Source organism: Hibiscus syriacus, unplaced genomic scaffold (assembly GCF_006381635.1).
Source record: "Hibiscus syriacus cultivar Baekdansim isolate YM2019G1 unplaced genomic scaffold, ASM638163v2 tig00111273_pilon, whole genome shotgun sequence".
Lineage (NCBI taxonomy): Eukaryota > Viridiplantae > Streptophyta > Magnoliopsida > Malvales > Malvaceae > Hibiscus > Hibiscus syriacus.
In genome coordinates, this window is record NW_024063040.1 from 336,004 (window position 1) to 357,672 (window position 21,669).

Consider the following 21,669-nt stretch of genomic DNA (forward strand, 5'->3'; position numbering starts at 1 on the left):
AACTTTTGTTTTAATACATAATACAATGATTTAATTATATTTATATAAAAAAATATTTGTTTCGATTAGTAAAAAATTAAGGGTAAAATATAAGTTTAGTACCTAAACTATCAACTTTGGTCAGTTTTAGTATCTAAAGTTTTAACTTTTTTCAAAACAATACCTAAAGTTTAGTTTTTGTTTCATTTTCAGTACTCATGTTCAAAATTTAACCTGAATTTTTTTTATAAAAAAAATAGGTATTAAAACGGACCAAAATTGATGGTTTATGTACTAAACGCGTTAAGTTTTTAACATTGTGGAATCAAAATGAAAAAAAAAACTAAACATTAAGTATGATTTTTTTAAAAAAATTGAAAGTTCATGTATTAAAACGAACCAAAACTAATAGTTTAAGTATTAAATGTGTAATTTACCAAAAAATTAAAGGTCTATTTTCAGCCGATAATATGAAAAGATATCGGCGAAATAATCAGTATATATTATATATTTTGAATTCTAAACATCTACAATCGTTTTAAAAACGATAATTCTATCATTTGGGAAACCGTAAATCATGTGTATTTGAGATTTGTCGCAAATCAACTTTAGGGATACATCAACATGCAAAAATGTTGCAATGACTCACAACACTGATTTCTTTCCTCTGTTATCTTTTAAACTACAGTCAAATGGAAGCAAATTACAAAGTTGGGCGAACATTGTCCGCACCATTCCCGCTTGGATTAGTATTCCGATGTAATCTCTTTCTAGCCATGCAAGCATCTCAAAGGTAGTGAGGAAAATAGCATGCTTGAACTCAACTGCCAACAGTTTAACTAGAACACCCAACTGTCCATCTCAAATCGCTGGACTTGCCATGATTCAGACTTTGGAGGTCACCATATCAAATCAAACTCGTTCGTCAGCTTCTTTTGAACAAATTCAAAGTCATGCAGTTCTACATAGATAATGGAAGCATCATCCTTCTTTTCTTGTTATTGGCCAATCTCACTTGTTTTGTGATTTTTATGCAGAGGAACAGTAGCATTGCGATTCCTGCTAGGATAAAGGCAAGGTGCATGTGCCTAAAATATAAAGAAACGGACGAACAAACCAGAAAGGCTAAAATGACGAGTTCCCATATAACGAAGGACACATCCACCCTGCACCCAAAACAAAAGAGTAAAGAAAACCCCAACTATTAGAATTTGTCTTGTTTTGAGATAGAAAGGAGCAAATAGCACAATGATGACCTAATGAATGGATCCCAATCATAACCTTAAAGACATGTCAAAACTTCTTGGAATTAGGACAAAAGTACAAACATATCAAGGCCATGGATATTTTCCATGAACAAGTAAAACAAACATCTTAAACGTACACGTATTGTAAGTTTAACATGCACAAAGACTCCTATCCTGAGCCCACATAATTTGAGAGAATCCAGACAGTGGCATAATGCACCAATTGCCAGCAGATTGGCAAGCAATTGGTGCATTATGCTCTTATAGATAGTCATGGAAGATTGGAAGAAACTCGAGACACACACACGTACGATACGCAATCATAATAGCTGAGTGAATGACAAGAACTAAGCATTTACATACACTAATGCCATCATACAGCTTGTTTACAGAATCAAAATCCCAGCTCTGTCATTTGAAAAATATAAATTAAAGAAATAAAAGTACAAAAACAAAGGTTAGCGAGATAATAGCAGTACAGTATTAACAGTTTAATTTAAATAGGTGTGCAGTATTAATCTAAAGAGAAAATAACTTCAGCGACCGAAAATGCCTTATAATATACGATTTTAACCAACTTTTTTTTTATTTGCAAAAATGACCAACAAATTCACAACGCGATCTCGAATTTCGCAACTCTTCCAAATTCGCAACGTGAATCTGTAAATCACGTTACGATTTTCTAAATTCGCAACACTGAATTTCAAATTCGCAACTCGATTTCTGAATTCGCAACGTGAATTTTGTTTTCGCAACTCGATTTTCGAATTCACAACACGAAATTTAATTTCGCAATAGGTTTTAGTTTCGCAACACAAATGTTTTGGGTATATAACTACGCAGCAGAAGAAACTCATAACCTAAATCCCTAAATCGCAACTCATTCCATCTCCATCTATCACTCTTTCCGGCGACATCCGTTCCTATATCCAGCGACATCCTTCCCCATCTCTAATTTTTTTTATATAATTTTATTTCATATAATTTTTCAATGATTCTCTCCCAAATTATCAACTATCAACTTAATAAAGGTATGTTTTCTCTAAGTTAGTGATGATATGTAGTTTATAGCTCGTTTGTTTAGTAAATTAATTTACAATTTGTAGAATGAAATCATCTAATATTGATCATGTTTGGATAGATTTGTGTTTTGGAGGGTCATGGGAGAATGTTCATGGTGTTTTACAATATATGCATTTACCCATGAATCTTCAACTAAAAATGTCATCAAAAAAGTTAACTTATGAAACTCTAATGTTACGTGTTGCAAAGAAATTGAATTTAGAGCCTCTAAGTGGATTTAGGCTATCTTATCAGAGAAAAGATAAAGTTTATTTGTTAACCGACAATAAAGATGTTGAACGATTCATTGCTTACATTAGTGTTTAGCAAGAAGATGATGTTACATTGTATGTTGTTGAACCTAGAAGTAGTGAAGTTAGGTCAGTAGCGGATAGTAATCAACTAAGTTCTTCAACCCCAGTTTATGGTGCTCACAATGTACAACGTTGTATGAACCCTCAAATTTAATGGTTCCACCACAATTTCATCACCAGAAAATTTTGTTTCACACATTTCCAATACCAAACACAATATCAAACACAATCTCAAAACCCACAACCTTTTCCTAATCCAAATCCCAATCAACTTTCAGCACCAAATTCCGATTTTCGTATTGACCAGTTAGACGATTATGAGCCAATAGAAAAAATTGTGAGTACTAGTCAGTATTCGAAATTTGATCTTGGTCAATACCCGGACTTTGATCTTGGTCAAAACTCGGATTTTGATGATGTTTCAGAAGAAGAAATAGACCCTACGTGTAATGATTTTGATATTGGTCAATACCCAATTTTGATGATGAAACAGTCGTTGCCGAGGAAGATGTTGTTGATAATAATGAGAGGAAGTTACGACTGTGAATGAACATGTTGAACATCCATTTTGTAATCATATAACCCTGAAGAAGAAGAAAAGAAGAAAAGAAGTCCACGAAGAAAATAGAGCCAATAGAAAAAATTGTGAGTACTAGTCAGTATTCGAAATTTGATCTTGGTCAATACCCGGACTTTGATCTTGGTCAAAACTCGGATTTTGATGATGTTTCAGAAGAAGAAATAGACCCTACGTGTAATGATTTTGATATTGGTCAATACCCGAATTTTGATGATGAAACAGTCGTTGCCGAGGAAGATGTTGTTGATAATAATGAGAGGAAGTTACGACTGTGAATGAACATGTTGAACATCCATTTTGTAATTCATATAACCCTGAAGAAGAAGAAGAAGAAGAAGAAGAAGTCCACGAAGAAAAGAAAAAGAAGAAAATGTCACGGGAGTATAACTGGAATATGCCAGAATTACTTCAGATACCGGAAGAAGAGTTGGTAAAGATAGCAGTTGATTGTTACACAAAAGTTATTCATATCAAGAAAGATGATTGTTTTTGATACAAAGGAAGACTTGAAGATAACTTTGTATACGAAATGTGTGGAAGATGGCTATCAACTAAAAGTTAACAAATCAAGCAAAGATCGTTTTGAAACAAAGTGTATGATTGACAAAAACTGTACGCGACGTATGATTGCAAAGAGGATAAAAGATTGCGAAATGTTTCAAGTTAGGACTTTTATCGATAAACATACATGTTCAAGAACCCAAGTTTTTCCTCACCATAGACAGGCAAACAAAAAGGTGTTGGGTGGTTTTCTGGCTGAGTTAATGTTTTTGAATGGCATGGTATATCGGGGACATGAAATTATGACTGACATGAATGCTCGGTTCAAGATTAGTATCTCATATTCTCAAGCTTGGAGAGCCAAATGTTATGCCTTGGAATTGTTGAGGGGGTCTCCAGAAGCATCGTTTGCCCAACTGTCGGCTTATTATCACAATTTAAAGCTGAAAAATCATGGATCGGTAACTCATATCAAAACAGATAGAGATGAACGCTTTGAGTTGCTGTTTATCGCCATTGGTGTTGCGGTTAGTAAATCAATATTATTTTTTTGACTCATTTTTGTTAGTTACATGCATTTCACATTTAAATGATTATGTCTTGTGTATATTATTTTGTAGATTCGTTCGTTTATTACTTGCATGCGCCCAGTTATTATAGTTGACGGAGCACATTTGAAAGGTCGATACCTTGGAGTAAACTTATTAGCAGTAGCCATGGATGCTAACAATGGGATACTGCCAATAGCTTACAGGGTTGGCAAATCTGAAATATCTGATTCATGGACATGGTTTATGGGGCATCTTAGGGATTGTATATGTCCTATTAGCAATATGAAAATCATATCCGATAGGGCAAACTCAATTGAAAATGTTGTTAGAAGGTGTTTCCCAGATGCTTTTCATGGACTTTGTGGTGTTCATTTGTACAGAAATCTAAAATCAAGGTCTGGTGGTATAAAAAATCACAAATAGACATACTGGAAGGCTATAAAAGCTTATCGGGAAGTGGATTTTAATAAGCATATAAATTGTTTAAGACGTGTTTTGCCTCAATGTGCTCAAACACTAGAAGATGTCGGGTTTGAAATTAAGATGGTCAAGAGTACATCAACTTGGAGCAATATATGGTTTCATGACGTCTAATAGTGCAGAATCAATCAACGCTCTAAGTCGTCATTCCTGGAAATTACCCATTACTATGTTAATGGAGTTTTTTCGAGCCTCTATTCAACAGTGGTACTACAAGAAAAGAAAGCATGCAGGTATAATTTCTTTAAAATTCGTAACTTATCATATATTTTACTAAGTATTATTTATTTAAATTTACAGGAACATTGGAACATCATGTTACACTATGGACTGAAAAAAAGATAACGAAACGTGTTGTGAAGTCAACGTCATGGAGAGTTGAACCATGTTCAAACACTTTGTTTGAAGTATTGGATAATAACTTAAATGGGCTTGTCGATCTAAACGCAAAGACGTGTAGTTGTATGAAATGGAAAACATCTGGTTATCCATGTGACCATGTTATAAAAGTTGCTCTTCATCTAAACCAAGATGATTCAAGCTCATATGCTATGGATTGCTACACTACAGAAGTATATCGACAGACTTATGCCGAAATTATCTACCCTATTCCACATCCTTCTGAGTGGGACATACCAGATGACTTACAAATAGTTTTGCCACCAGTCATGGACAGCAGGCTACCTGGCCGACAAAAAAATCATGATAGTATACCGTCTAAGGGTGAAGAGAAGAGGTTATCGACATGTAGTCGATGCAAGGAAAGTGGTCATACAAGGTTGACCTGTGGATCACCAGTGCCATCACAATCATCTTTTCCTCTACCAAAATATGGATCCTCATCAAAATCCAAAACTCATATGGTGCCAAGCAAAAGGAAATCAAAATCCCAATCACAACCGTCTTTACCTTTTGGGACTTATTAACTTAGGTGATTTTTAAATGCAAACGTTGTATTATGTGTATTTTATGTGTGAATGCATACATTTCAGTTAGACATTCATTAGTAACTTGAGTTTGAACATTGCTATAATATGTTTAGTTGTTATGACTTATCAGATTTTTTGTTGCGAAAGTCAAATTCGAAACGCGAAAATCGCAACGCGAATTTGACTTTCGCGTTGCGAATTTGACTATCGCAACGCGAATTTGACTTTCGCAACCATCGCAACGCAAATTTGACTTTCGCGTTGCGAATTTAACTTTCACAACGCGAAAGTGTACCTTCAACATGTCTTTTTTTGCCTTCAACATAATGCAGATTGAAATTTAAAACAACAAATCAACTTTTACAAATCAATTAAAAAAGCAAAAAAGAAGAATTATTTACACATCAATTAAACAAATCAACTTTTACAAATCAATTAAACAAGCAAAAAATAATTCTTATTTCCACATCAATTAAACAAATCAACTTTTACAAATACATCAATTTCACACAGACATTTGTTTATGCGCAAATACATCAATTTCATGCAGCTCACTTCAGGATTAACCTGCAGAAACCAAACGTTTGCTCAAACAACACTTTCTACACATCTAAAACCAACAAACAACAAATTATTGAATTCTAGGTATTTAACCAAACATTTTCAAACCAACAAAGAGTATATATGTTAACAACACTTGCTCAAACTTATCAATTGTTTATGCACACTTTCAGCACGCGGATGCAGGTAGGCATCGTGTAACACCCAAACCCGTACCCGATTCGAATACGAGTCCGAGATGTCACATTGACATTTTAAAACCTTTATTCTTGTAAAATATCATAACATTTAATTTAAGAAAATACGACCATATATGTTCACTTCTTGTTATAAAATTTGAGTTCAAAATACGTATTTGTGAATAGTAAAATACGATATGAACAGTGAACAGTGAACAATGATGAACAGTGGGGGTATCGATTCCCTGTAGCAGGGAATCGGTTCCCTTTTAAGATACTGGAAAATTTGCTTAAAACGCAGTTACTGTTCACTGCTACAGTAAAAATTTCACCGTTCATTATTATACATTTATATTTACATAAATACGTTAAAAACATTAAAAAACTTGATCAGAGAACACATAATTTAAAGACTTTATTTACATGTCAAACTATTTATCACATAATAATACATACTTTTTTAAGTTCTTCTGATCTGATAGTTGTAGAAGTATTGTTGTCCTGAATGTCTAACCTTGCTTGTCTATCTTCTCTGATCCTACGTGTGAAACACTCACACGCTAAGTCATCGACTTAGTGAGGCATAATAATAATGACAATAAAATATAATGAACATGTCATAATGAAATGCAATATCATGAAATCATATATTCAAACCATTTATCTTACCCGTGATCTTATCAAATTATCCATCATGAATTCATATCAATAAGTTCGATAAATTCATAGATTCATTAGCCCATGATATAATACTGAGAACGCGAGGTATGTGAGTACTGTGAGGTTGTGCACAAATGCTGTCACCACAGCTCGTATAAATTTGCACCGAAGTGCCACGTAGAATTTGTCCCAAAGGACCGCGTAGAATTTTGCACCATAGTGCCATATAATATTGTCCATAAGGACCACATAGAAATTCCTTAAGAATCATATACATATACGAAGGATCAAGTAGGTGTCTCAAAAGACCTCATACATGTTCCAAAGAATACATATATGCCCGAAGGACCACGTAGAATTTGTCCCGAATGACCGCGTAGACCCTCTACTCTTGGCATGCCAACTATACCTATAGTTCTCATCTACATAACATGGGCTTATACATTTCCCGTAGTTCATATCGCGTAGACTATTATTTCCATACCTTTATCACATAGGCATATCATTTACATACCTTTATCACATAGCTCATATACTTTTTCTGCATATTCATGTCATGTAATACATATAATATGAATTCATGTCATGTAATACATATAATATGAATTCATGTCATGTATCATAATATGGAATGTGATCATATGTCAAATATGGAATCTAGACTTATCACAAGTCTAGAACTGAATATACTACTATATTCATGCTATGCATATGCACTCACCTAAATTTCTTTGCCTTTCCCTCGATCAATCTTACTTGTCCCTTGTTCCGGAACTCGTTTAGGCTCGATATCTACATAAACATAATTTCCGAGATAATTATCAAAAGCCTAAACCTTATAATTTGATACTAATAGCTTAAATGACTTAATGAACCAAACTTTAACTTTTATTTTAGGGGGAATCGATCCCCCCCCCCAAGGGGTATCGATTCCCTCTGCAAATCTGTAAATTTTCATCCAGAAATTTACTGTTCAATCCGAAAATCATCTATTCTTAACTAAATTTTCTCATACAAAACTCCTTTCATACCACTAATTCAACTACAACCATTTTAACTAACTTCTATAATTCACACCTTATTATCTCCAATACTTCATTCAAATTCTTAAAGGTAAGAATCATACACAATTTCAACATGTTCTAAATCCAATTCTAATACTCCATATTCCTTAATTAACTTCTTGATAAGTCAAAAATCTTATTCAAACTTCAAAAACTCATCCTTATCAAAATTTCATCTAAAAACCCATTTTTAAAATCTATCTCTAAAACATTTATCTTGTTGTTTTAGAACAAATTAAGCTTTCCTTAAGCTTAATTAACACCCAAAGAATCAAAACCCTCTTTAAAATTCCAGAATTAACCATAAAAATCAAACTTACCTTATGCTTGGGGTGTCTCTCGTTGAAGGAGGAAGAAGATGAAGAATAAGTTTCTCAAAACTTATCTCTTCAATTCATCTATTATAATACCCACAATTTATTATTTTATTCTTTTATTTGCTCAATGACCCTTTTACCCTCTTACTTTTCCTTCACTTATTAATTCATCCTACACCAACATCTTTTAATTAATTCCTTCACTTTTTGATTTATTTAATTTGATCACTGAAATTTTAAAATCTTATACTTAAATTACTAACCCGGTATTGAGGATGTTACAAATCTCCCCCTCTTAAGAAAATTCGTCCTCGAATTTTCATTGCACGAATAAATAGGGGTACTGATGTCGCATATCCTCTTCACGTTCCCACGTCGCTTCTTCTACCTTATGATTTCTCCATAGCACTTTGACCAAAGGAATAGTCTTATTCCTTAGTTGTTTCACTTCGTGAGCTAATATTTGAACAGGTTCTTCCTCATAAGTCAAGTCAGGTCGACCTCAATCTCTTCTGGTGTCACGATATGAGAGGGATCAGATCTATATCTTCGAAGCATTGAAACGTGAAAGACATCATGTATCTTTTCCATCTCAGGTGGTAAAGCTAGCTGATATGCCACATGACCTACTCTCTTTACAATTTCATAAGGTCCAATAAATCTAGGACTCAACTTTCATTTCCAACCAAATCGTAATACTTTCTTCCAAGGAGATACTTTTAAGAAAACCTTTTCTCCAACTTCAAATTCAATTTCTTTTCTTTTGAGATCAGAATAAGACTTTTGTCGATCAAATGCTACTTTGAGATTATGTTGAATTTCCCGAACTTTCTCTTCCACATCTTGAATCAAATCCGGACCAAGAATATTTCGATCTTTGAGTTCATACCAGTTTAATGGCGTACGATATCTTCTTCCATATAAAGCCTCATAGGGTGCCATCTTGATACTGGACTGGTAACTATTGTTGTAGGCAAATTCGGCAAGTGGCAAATATCTTTCCCACGATCCCTTGAATTCAATTACACAAGCTCTCAACATATCTTCTAGGATTTGAATCGTTCGCTCGGATTGTCCATCAGTCTGAGGATGAAAGGCTGTGCTGAAGTTCAGTCTTGTGCCTAATGCTCCATGCAAAGTTTTCCAAAATCTCGAAGTAAAGCGAGGGTCTCGGTCAGAAACTATAGAAACAGGTACACCATGCAATCGTATAATTTCTCTAATGTACATTTCTGCGTACTTTTCCATAGAGAAATCTGTTCTAACCGGAATGAAATGCGCTGATTTAGTCAATCGATCAACAATTACCCATATTGAATCTCTTTTATTCGGAGTCAAGGGTAACCCCGAAACAAAATCCATCGTCACATTTTCCCATTTCCATTGTGGAATAGAAAGCGGTTGTAATAATCCCGACGGAACTTGATGCTCGGCTTTAACTTGTTGACATATTAAACACTTAGACACAAATTCGGTGATACTTCTTTTCATTCCTGCCCACCAATACCGATCCTTTAAATCCATATACATTTTGGTTCCACCCGGATGCATCGTCAATGGACTATAATGAGCCTCTGTCAATATATCTTTCTTTAAATCCTCATCGTCGGGTATCATAATTCTTCCTTTGTAATACAAATTCCCATCCGACTTAACCTCAAAATTTTTAATTTCTCCATTCTTTACTTGATCTATTCTTCTCAAACACTTTTCATCTTTACTTTGAAATTCTCCAATTTGATCCAACCACGCTGGTTTAAGCTTTAACTCTGCACATAGACCACCATCTCCAGTTAAAGATAATCTTGCATTCATAGCTCGTAAAGCTGCAAACGTTTTTCGGCTCAAAGCATCTGCTACCACGTTAGCCTTTCCGGGATGATAATCAATTATCACATCATAATCTTTTAAAAACTCAACCCATCTCCTTTGCCTCAAATTTAACTCTTTCTGAGTCATCAAGTACTTTAGACTCTTGTGATCTGTATATAAATAACATTTTTCACCATACAAGTAGTGACGCCAAATCTTAAGAGCGAACACTACTGCAGCCATCTCCAGATCATGCGTTGGATAATTCTTTTCGTGCGGTTTTAATTGCCTCGATGCATATGCTACCACCTTGCCATCTAGCATCAACACACATCCCAAACCATTATGGGACGCATCACTATATACCACAAAATTTTTACCGGATTCAGGTTGAATCAATATAGGAGCTTCTGTCAAAATCTTCTTTAGTATTTCAAAACTTTCCTGACATTCCTGAGTCCAAGCAAATTTTACCTCTTTCCTCAATAACTTGGTTAGGGTTAATGTTATTATCGAAAAGTTTTTAACGAATCTTCGGTAATAACCAGCTAACCCCAGAAAACTCCGAACTTCTGACACATTCTTTGGAGCTTCCCATTCCAAAATAGCTTTAATCTTTTGGGGATCCACTCGAATTCCTTCTACAGAAATCACATGTCCAAGGAAAGTCATTTCCTTCAACCAGAATTCACATTTGGAGAGTTTGGCATAAAGCTTCTTTTCTCTTAGAATTTGCAAAACGATCCTTAGATGTGTGCCATGCTCTTCTTGGGATTTTGAGTACACCAATATGTCATCAATAAAGACAACAACAAACTGATCCAAATATGGCTGAAAAATCCTGTTCATGAGGTCCATGAAAGCAGCTGGTGCATTCGTAACTCCAAATGGCATCACGATAAATTCATAGTGACCATATCTTGTTCTAAACGCCGTCTTTGGAACATCCTTGTCTTGAATCTTTAATTGATGATAACCAGAACGTAAATCAATTTTCGAGAACACTGAAGCTCCCTTTAACTGGTCAAATAAATCGTCAATTCGAGGAAGTGGATACTTGTTCTTGATGGTCACTTTATTGAGTTGCCTATAGTCAATGCAGAGACGCATTGAACCATCTTTCTTTTTGACAAACAAAACCGGAGCTCCCCATGGTGAGACACTTGGTCTAATAAACCCTTTGTCCAATAATTCTTGTAATTGGATCTTTAATTCTTGTAATTCTTTTGGAGCCATTCTGTATGGAGCCATGGAAATAGGTGCAGTTTCAGGCATTATTTCAATCTGGAATTCTACCTCTATGTCTGGAGGTAAACTCGGTAATTCTGCAGGAAATACATCAGAAAACTCTCTGACTATGGGAATTTCTTCAATCCCTTTCTCTTTAGTTCTAACATCTAGCACACTAGCAATAAACCCTTGACATCCCTGTAACAATAACTTCTTTGCCGATATCACTGATATTACATTAGCCAATGGGTTCCATCCTTCACTAAATACAATGGCTTCTATACGTTCTGGGCTTTTCAACGTTACTCTTTTCAATCTACAATCCACATTCCCATAATAACGAGATAACCAATCCATTCCCAGAATTACTTCAAATTCGTCAAAGGGTAGTTCCATTAAATTACCAGGAAATTCAATTCCCTGAATTCTTATGGGACATCCCTTACATACTTTATTTACCCGAGCACTGTGCCCTAAAGGATTAGTTACTATTACCTCATTGCTCGTAGCTTCTAATGGGATTCTCAATTCCTTCACTAATTTACTGGTAATATAAGAATAATTAGAACCCGGATCAATCAATACCAATACTAATTTATCATACAGCTGGAAAGTACCTGCTATAATATCGGGATCATCACAGTCATCACTTGTCTTCAGATTGTATACCCGTGCAGTTGAGCGAATTTCATGTTGTGCAGAGGATTCAGATTGATTTCTCCCTCTACCTCTTCCTCGTCCTTGCTGTGAGGCAGAAACATTTCTTTCAGATGGTGCAAACTCACCAACCATTAATGGACAATCCCGGATAAAATGTCCGGCATCTCCGCATCGGAAACAGACTCCAGAAGCCATTCGACATGTTCCAAAATGATTTTTCCCACAATGCTGACATTGTCTCGCTTGACCTTGAGTGGCTCTCCCAGTACTGGATCCCACTGATTGCGTCTGTCGAGCTCTCATCTGACTTGCTCCTCTAGCAGAAGATGCAATTGATTCTGATCTAGCTTGAGGTCGGAATCTTGAATCCCTTGCTCTTTTTGGTAGTGTTGTGCTAAAAGAAGCACCAGTCCTCTTAGATGTCTGAACTTTTGAGTCCCCAAATCTCTCATTTTGAGCTCTTTCTAGAGCTTTAGCACGATTAATCACCTCCTGGAACGAGGTCAAGTTCAATACTATCAACATCTCTTTCAATCTAGGGCACAAGCCCTCCACAAACCATTCACAAGCATCTTTCTCTGTAGTCACAAGCTCTGAAGCAAACCGACTCAGCTTATTGAATTCACATTCATATTCGTATACAGAGCGATTCATCTGTTTCAAATTCATAAATTCCTGCTTCATTTGTCTGATGAATTGATCTCCAATATATTTGTGCTTAAACTCTTCCAAGAACAGAGACCAAGTTACTTGATCACTTGGCATCCTCATGGTGACATTCGTCCACCATATTCTAGCTTGTCCTCTAAGTAAAGACACAGTTCCATCCAATTTCTCCACGTCAGAACAGTGGAGACCATCCAACATGATTTTCAAATCATTTAACCAAAGATCTGCCGCAACCGGACCTTCCTCAGCTTCTCCCTTAAATTCAGAAGCTCCTAATCCTCTCAACTCCTTTGCTACATTTACTCTGGGAGTTGATGGAGCAGGAGGTTGGAAACGCGTTAATACCGCATCTAACGTTCTAAAGAACACATCTTGATCAGCTACAGGCACTCCAGAAGGTGTCTGTTCTTCACCTTGCCTGGCCAGGGCAGGTGAATTACTACTTTCAGCGGGTCGATTATCTCCCGCTTGACTTCGAGGACTATCTTGTCCGGACATCTATTTAAAACACAGCAATATCATTCTATTAGCAAAACATCATACTTACTATTCTATCAGATTAGAAGTTTTCACTATTTTGTTGGCATATAAACATTATACGACACTCTAGACTCCGGGTTTATGCCGAGAATCGACTAAACCTTAGCTCTGATACCATTAATGTAACACCCAAACCCGTACCCGATTCGAATACGAGTCCGAGATGTCACATTGATATTTTAAAACCTTTATTCTTGTAAAATATCATAACATTTAAACTTATATTAAGAAAATACGACCATATATGGTTCACTTGTGCTTGTTATAAAATTTTGAGTTCAAAAATACGTATTTGTGAACAGTAAAATACGATATGAACAGTGAACAGTGATGAACAGTGGGGGTATCGATTCCCTGTAGCAGGGAATCGGTTCCCTTTTAAGATACTGGAAAATTTGCTTAAAACGCAGTTACTGTTCACTGCTACAGTAAAAATTTCACCGTTCATTATTATACATTTATATTTACATAAATACGTTAAAAACATTAAAAAACTTGATCAGAGAACACATAATTTAAAGACTTTATTTACATGTCAAACTATTTATCACATAATAATACATACTTTTTTAAGTTCTTCTGATCTGATAGTTGTAGAAGTATTGTTGTCCTGAATGTCTAACCTTGCTTGTCTATCTTCTCTGATCCTACGTGTGAAACACTCACACGCTAAGTCATCGACTTAGTGAGGCATAATAATAATGACAATAAAAATATAATGAACATGTCATAATGAAATGCAATATCATGAAATCATATATTCAAACCATTTATCTTACCCGTGATCTTATCAAATTATCCATCATGAATTCATATCAATAAGTTCGATAAATTCAATAGATTCATTAGCCCATGATATAATACTGAGAACGCGAGGTATGTGAGTACTGTGAGGTTGTGCACAAATGCTGTCACCACAGCTCGTATAAATTTGCACCAAAGTGCCACATAGAATTTGTCCCAAAGGACCGCGTAGAATTTTGCACCGTAGTGCCATATAATATTGTCCATAAGGACCACATAGAAATTCCTTAAGAATCATATACATATACGAAGGATCAAGTAGGTGTCTCAAAAGACCTCATACATGTTCCAAAGAATACATATATGTCCCGAAGGACCACGTAGAATTTGTCCCGAAGGACCGCGTAGACCCTCTACTCTTGGCATGCCAACTATACCTATAGTTCTCATCTACATAACATGGGCTTATACATTTCCCGTAGTTCATATCGCGTAGACATATTATTTCCATACCTTTATCACATAGGCATATCATTTACATACCTTTATCACATAGCTCATATAACTTTTTCTGCATATTCATGTCATGTAATACATATAATATGAATTCATGTCATGTAATACATATAATATGAATTCATGTCATGTATCATAATATGGAATGTGATCATATGTCAAAATATGGAATCTAGACTTATCACAAGTCTAGAACTGAATATACTACTATATTCATGCTATGCATATGCACTCACCTAAATTTCTTTGCCTTTCCCTCGATCAATCTTACTTGTCCCTTGTTCCGGAACTCGTTTAGGCTCGATATCTACATAAACATAATTTCCGAGATAATTATCAAAAGCCTAAACCTTATAATTTGATACTAATAGCTTAAATGACTTAATGAACCAAACTTTAACTTTTATTTTAGGGGGAATCGATCCCCCCCCAAGGGGTATCGATTCCCTCTGCAGAATCTGTAAATTTTCATCCAGAAATTTACTGTTCAAATCCGAAAATCATCTATTCTTAACTAAATTTTCTCATACAAAACTCCTTTCATACCACTAATTCAACTACAACCATTTTAACTAACTTCTATAATTCACACACCTTATTATCTCCAATACTTCATTCAAATTCTTAAAGGTAAGAATCATACACAAATTTTAACATGTTCTAAATCCAATTCTAATACTCCATATTCCTTAATTAACTTCTTGATAAGTCAAAAATCTTATTCAAACTTCAAAAACTCATCCTTATCAAAATTTCATCTAAAAACCCATTTTTAAAATCTATCTCTAAAACATTTATCTTGTTGTTTTAGAACAAATTAAGCTTTCCTTAAACTTAATTAACACCCAAAGAATCAAAACCCTCTTTAAAATTCCAGAAATTAACCATAAAAATCAAACTTACCTTATGCTTGGGGTGTCTCTCGTTGAAGGAGGAAGAAGATGAAGAAAATATGTTTCTCAAAACTTATCTCTTCAATTCATCTATTATAATACCCACTATTTATTATTTTATTCTTTTATTTGCTCAATGACCCTTTTACCCTCTTACTTTTCCTTCACTTATTAATTCATCCTACACCAACATCTTTTAATTAATTCCTTCACTTTTTGATTTATTTAATTTGATCACTGAAATTTTAAAATCTTATACTTAAATTACTAACCCGGTATTGAGGATGTTACACATCGTCTTGCATATATCGCTCTAGCCATAAAATACCGAAACCACAAGCCTACTGCACCTCTATCTCTATCTATGGGAGGTAGAAACTATTTACTTCCTGTCGTCAAATGTTCCAAGCACATGCATACGAGAGGACCACAATCCCCTCTGGCTCCCTACGTTTGTTATGGTGCGGTCTCGTCTATGATCATTGTAACTTTGAACTTCTTTGGCTTCTTATTTCCAGAATTAGTCCAATAATCAATCGCATCCAAGTATTTAGCTAAATGAGCGCTCCATCCCTTACAAATAATATCTCTCAAATAAGACAATGGTATGCAATTCAACATGCTATCATAAACCATTGTCTTCATGGATGGGAGCTGAAGCTCGACGAGAAGCCAATGACGACGTTCCAAAACAGGGATAAACACCTGCAATCATAAATAATAATTCAATTGCGCACATCAAATTTTTATTTATGAACACCTTTAAAATATTCAAAAATAAATACTAACCTTATCGACCTCCCACCACGCAGGATAAAGTTTAGCTTTTCCATTACCCAACACATATGAAGTGTCTCTCTGATCCTTCAAGTGAGCTACATGAAAAGACATCGGCATAATAGTCCATCGCGTATTTTTTATTTTCTTCAATTTCCTTATGATCAAAAGACGTGACACCCATGCATCAATATGTTGTTTTATAAAAAAAATACATATATTAGTAATTTCATAAATTTAAAAAAATTAATCAAAATGCAATATAAGAAGAATATAAGACTTACCCCCCGTCGAAATAGTCATTGTCTTCAACCCCTAATAACACACCCCACCAAGATCGATCAAGAAACAAATGCATATCATCGTCGAGTTTACATATGTCAGCGTAACACCCCTGGCTCCGCTCATGTAGATAAAAATCAACTGCGGTCTTAGCCCTAAGGGTATTATCCAAAATTGTGTTTGGTAGTGTTCTCCTCTCTACTTCATATACCAGAATGGTATTGACCGGGTAACTCACACGAAAGCCAACTCTCATCCATCATGTCGGGCACGTGAGGGGGTTTATCAATATGTCAACATATTATGCCATGTGAATCGGGCTCTCGAACGGTGGGAGGGACCTCTTGAACGATGAAAAGGGCCTCTTGAACGATGGGAGGGGCCTCTTGAAGGATGAGAGGGGCCTCTTGAACGATAGGAGAGGCCTCTTGAACGATGACAGGTGAATCGGGCTTCTTCTTACGGTTGGCACTATTGGGGTGAATGGAGACGTAATGGCACGTGCACGACGTCTGATGCATAAACCCCGTCGTACAAGAAAAACCCGACGTAAAGCATCTACCTTATCGAGCCGCTAAAAATAAATTAAAACATAAATCAGTAAATAAACAAATAAATAATGCCAAAAAAAGGTTATTTGCATTTTTAGTATAGTATTAAACAAACTTACCTCATTCTACAACAATGCAACAATCTCACGTAGAGCAGCTACCTCATAACGTAAAGTAGACACCTCACCACGTAAAGCACCATTGTCATCACGTAAAACCTCTACCTCACCAAATAAAGACCGTACCTTATCATGCCATGCACCATTGTCTTCACGTAAAGTACCAACCTCCTTACGCAAAGCATTGACCTCATCACGTAACTCCCCTAACTCATCCCGTGGAGGTGGAGAACAAAGAGATAAATATCGTGGCATCTTTGACGGTCGCCTATCATGAGGTGATAGTGGAGAAGAGGCTCGATGATATGACGGAATAGGTGATGGCTCTCATTGTGGAGGTGTATAATCGGCTCGATCAGGTGATGGCTCTGGGTGGGGTGATGGCTCTCGAAGTGAGGGATGCTCATCATCCGTGCCATCAAAAAAATGCTTACTAGCTTTCTACCAATCAGTGGCAAGCTCAGCCTCTGTAATGGATAGTTGGCCTCCTAACAATATAAAAGCTCAAACAAAGTTAAACTTCTACTAGTAATAACTTGTTTATATATGGTAGTATTTGTGTTAACTTACATCATTCATCATCGTATATGGTAGTAACTCTTCCCAATCCAACAGCAGGATCCTCTTCTAGGAAATAACCCTAGGAATATCATTTGAATTTTTGATTGCATATGTCCGTATACTGGGACAAGCCTCAAATATCCAAATATACAAACAATATAATACATAAACATTAGTAATTGTTAAATAATTAATTATAATTTTGGAAACATTATATAGAAATTCTTACCTTAAAGGCCCAAATAAAGCCTACCAAAGTGTATTTGGAACCATGGCCACGCAAACTTTTTCGGTCCTCAAAGGCAGAAGATAACTTTTTCCAGGTAGTTTTCCATAGATATGAACCCCACGGAAACAGGTTCCATGCATTTAGGTCATCTACCAATAATATTAGGTCATCAAAAATAGGTTGTCTGGCCTCTTTGCCTAAAAAGCCGACATGCAAAAGTAATAAATGGCAAACTCGGACAACATCGAGGTCATCCATCCGAGTAAAACCATCTTTAACAAATAATCTTTTCAAGTCGTCGACGTGTAAACTCGGCTTCGCCTTTGCCAGCTCAGGAAAAACCCGAGATAACCATGATGGGCGGGCGATATGACTAGTGTACCGACCTACATCATCGTGTCCGAAGCGTAGACCAATGATTAAGAAAAACTCCTCCCGCCCAAAACAAGTATACGCAGGAGGAAAATGAAACCATATCTCTTCATCACCACGTTGTATCCTCTCGGGTAGATCGTTAGTCATGGCCTGAAGAAACAAATGTCAACATAGAATCTCCACCTGGATGTTGTACTTTCAGCCATAGCCCGAAGCAAGTATCCTCAAACAATTTTCTTTGTACAGGTGTAAGCGTCAACGCAATTGTAGTGGCTAGGCTTAATTTATTCCTTAAGGTCAATGAAGCCGAAAAAAACAATAAACATACAAAGTTAGATATACCAAAAACTACAAATTATACACTATAAACATACATGATATTAAACAGTGAAAACAAAGCCAAATATGTTTCAAACTTGCACGGTATTCACCCAAGTCATTATTCTATCATAGTTCACAAAATGCATCAGATAACATTCTAGAAGTAAGCACTTATATAAACATTTAAAAGGACAACATATAGGTTTAGTTCAGGTTCAAGGACAACATAAAGAGTAGTAGTTTATTCTTGAAACTTAAATTCGCAACACTATGAAGTTAGTATTTGTCTTTGTTTTTTGGTTGAAGTAATGCAATTCATTCAAGTTTCAATTTGCAGAAGAAGAATAGTTTCTGAAACTTAAAATCGCAACGCGAAATGAAAATCGCAACGCGAATTTGGAAAATCGTAATGCGAATTAGGAAAATCGCAATGCGATTTACATATTCGCATTGCGAATTTGAAAACTGAGTTGCGAAATTGGAGTTCGCGTTGCGAATTCGAGATCGCGTTGCGATTTTCATTTTCGTGTTGCAAATTTAAGTTTCAAATAGTCTTCAGCAAATTGAAACTTGAATGAATTGCATTACTTCAACCAAAAGACAAAACAAAGACAAATACTAACTTCACAAGGTTAAAGACTAAATAGTTTAGCAATATTGGCAGAATCCGAATGAATTTACTAAGCAATCTAAGTGAAATGGTTAATCTATTATTGAAATTACCAGTAAATTTATCATCAATTTAAATATGAAAAATCTAATAATAATACAAAAATTTCAAAATAAAAATAATTAAAAAAACTAACCATCGGTGGTTGATTTTCCATTTCTGACCGTGAATGGTTGTGAGGGTGGCTCTAAGAGATGGAGATAGACGAATTTCGCTGGAGATGGGGACGAATTTCGTTGGAGATGAGAACGGATGTCGCCGTAGAAAGTGAGAGATGAAGATGAGACTGAGTTGTGATTTAGAGCTTTAGGTTATGATTTGCGATTATACTGTTTACATTTGTGTTGTAAAATTAATATTGTGTTTCGAATTCGAAAATAAAATTCGCATTGCGAAAATAAACGCGCTTTGCGAATTTGACTTCTGTGTTACGAATTTGACTTATGTGTTGCGAATTACAAATTCACGTTGCGATTTACAGGTTCTCGTTGCGATTTACAGATTCGCGTTGCGATTTACAGATTCGCGTTGCGATTTACAGATTCGCGTTGCGATTTACAGATTCGCGTTGCGATTTACAGATTCGTGTTGCGATTTACATATTCGCGTTACGAATTTGGAAACTGAGTTGTGAAATTGGAATTCGTGTTGCGAATTTGTTGGTCGTTTTCGCAAATCTAAAAAAAGTTGATTAAAATAGTATATTATAAGATATTTTCAGTCACTGAAGTTATTTTTTCTAATCTAAACTAAAACTTATAAGCAAGGAAAATCCTCAAATTTTATCCCCATCCCCGCAACAGGCTTCTTTCAGTTCAGACACCTAATTTCTATTTCTGATGAAAATTAAAATGAATCAACAATTAAATTTTTTTCTCTCATTTCAAAATTTCTGATGCACATCCTCAAGAATAAATAGCAGTTTATATGAAAATCCAAAATCAATTTCTTTTTTCTTTGGCCATCCAAACTTTTAATGTATTATTAAACCGGAAATTTAACTAGTACAAGAGTCTTTCAAGGTAATTTTTCGTGCAATTCGTATCATGCCAATTGATTGAGAAAATGAAATGCAAGATATAAACTTCAGAATAAATTTTAAAATATGTCAGAATCGCTAAAGCTGAAATTTTTAACCAAATTCTACTATACATGCCTATCTTACGTAAGTAAATTGGTAACGCTTTCATATAGGCTCGAGTGAAAACATTTCACAGGCTTCCATATAGGCTCGATTGAAAACATTTCACAGGCAGCTAGTTATGCATGAAGATATTCAAGCAAAACCATGAAAAATTTCCAAACTTCCCTACCTTGCACTCAAAACAGCAAAAAGACAATCATGGAATCAGATTTACCTAGAAGATGTGGGATTGGAGGTTGACGCGAAAAACGAAACAGAGGCCCAATCGTGCTTAGATCGAATCTGATACTCCCTTAACAGCTCTGCTAAATTGGATCGCGCTATCATCTTTTCCCTTTTGATATCCCTGCCTTTCGGCTTAATGCCTTGTTTGGCTTTGGAATGCAAAGAACGGTTAAGGATTGCGATTTCACATAGCAAGATGCGAATTGGAGCTAGAAGGGAGGCAAAGGAAAGCATCAGTGCTTGTTGGGCCTTTGTTCGTTACGTAGCGTTCCTCAACCCTTCCTAATTTACTCTCTTTTTCTTCTTTTTTTCCCTTTTCTTCCCGTCCCGGCGGAAAGAAAAGAAAAAAAAGAAGGAATAATGTAATGATCAAACTCCTCGAGCCGGCGGATTTGGCGGGGTTTTCATCTAACCGGCGAAGTTGACAGGATCATTCATCGGCCTTGTATCTATATTTGGCTGGGCTATGTATATGATCTGTGCCATATGTGGCCCACGTGGATTACATTTGTTGGATAACGATAAGAATTAATATTTTTAAGAGAATAATAACTGTTTTTAAAATATATTTAAATTTAAATAATAAATAGAATATATACTAATATTTTCTCTTAAATTCTAATGAAAGGTTAAGCATAGTTTTTAAAATAATTTAGGATAATTATTTAAAGAAAAATTAATTTTAGATAAATAATATCTAATTATAATTTTTTAATTATTAAGATATATATATATATATATATATATATATATATATATGTGTGTGTGTAACAACTCAATTTTAAAATCTTAAAAAAAGAACGATACTATTGTTAGCTATATAGGATACTCAACGGTTTTTTAAATAATCAGTATATACGATTGTCTTTAATTGCGAAAATTAAAAATTTAAATTTAAAACTAAACCTGATTCAAATTACTTACCGC

General features: G+C 35.2%; 1 protein-coding gene across 1 annotated transcript; it reads right to left on the bottom strand.

The window, feature by feature from the left end:
- Positions 1-917: 917 nt before the first annotated feature.
- On the bottom strand, positions 918-21,091 carry LOC120157542. The gene is made up of 2 exons (XM_039168646.1): positions 20,732-21,091; positions 918-1,145 (listed from the first exon to the last, which is right to left on the bottom strand). Exons 1-2 carry the CDS (start codon positions 20,974-20,976, stop codon positions 941-943), a joined length of 450 nt encoding a protein of 149 aa, XP_039024577.1. The 5' UTR covers positions 20,977-21,091; the 3' UTR covers positions 918-940.
- Positions 21,092-21,669: the final 578 nt, after the last annotated feature.

Excerpts from the sequence above, each read along its gene's own strand:
- LOC120157542 (XM_039168646.1), bottom strand. The coding sequence starts at position 20,976 with ATGCTTTCCTTTGCCTCCCTTCTAGCTCCAATTCGCATCTTGCTATGT. Across the intron at positions 1,146-20,731 it reads TCCAATCCCACATCTTCTAG|GGTGGATGTGTCCTTCGTTA; the intron begins GTAAATCTGATT and ends TTTTGGGTGCAG.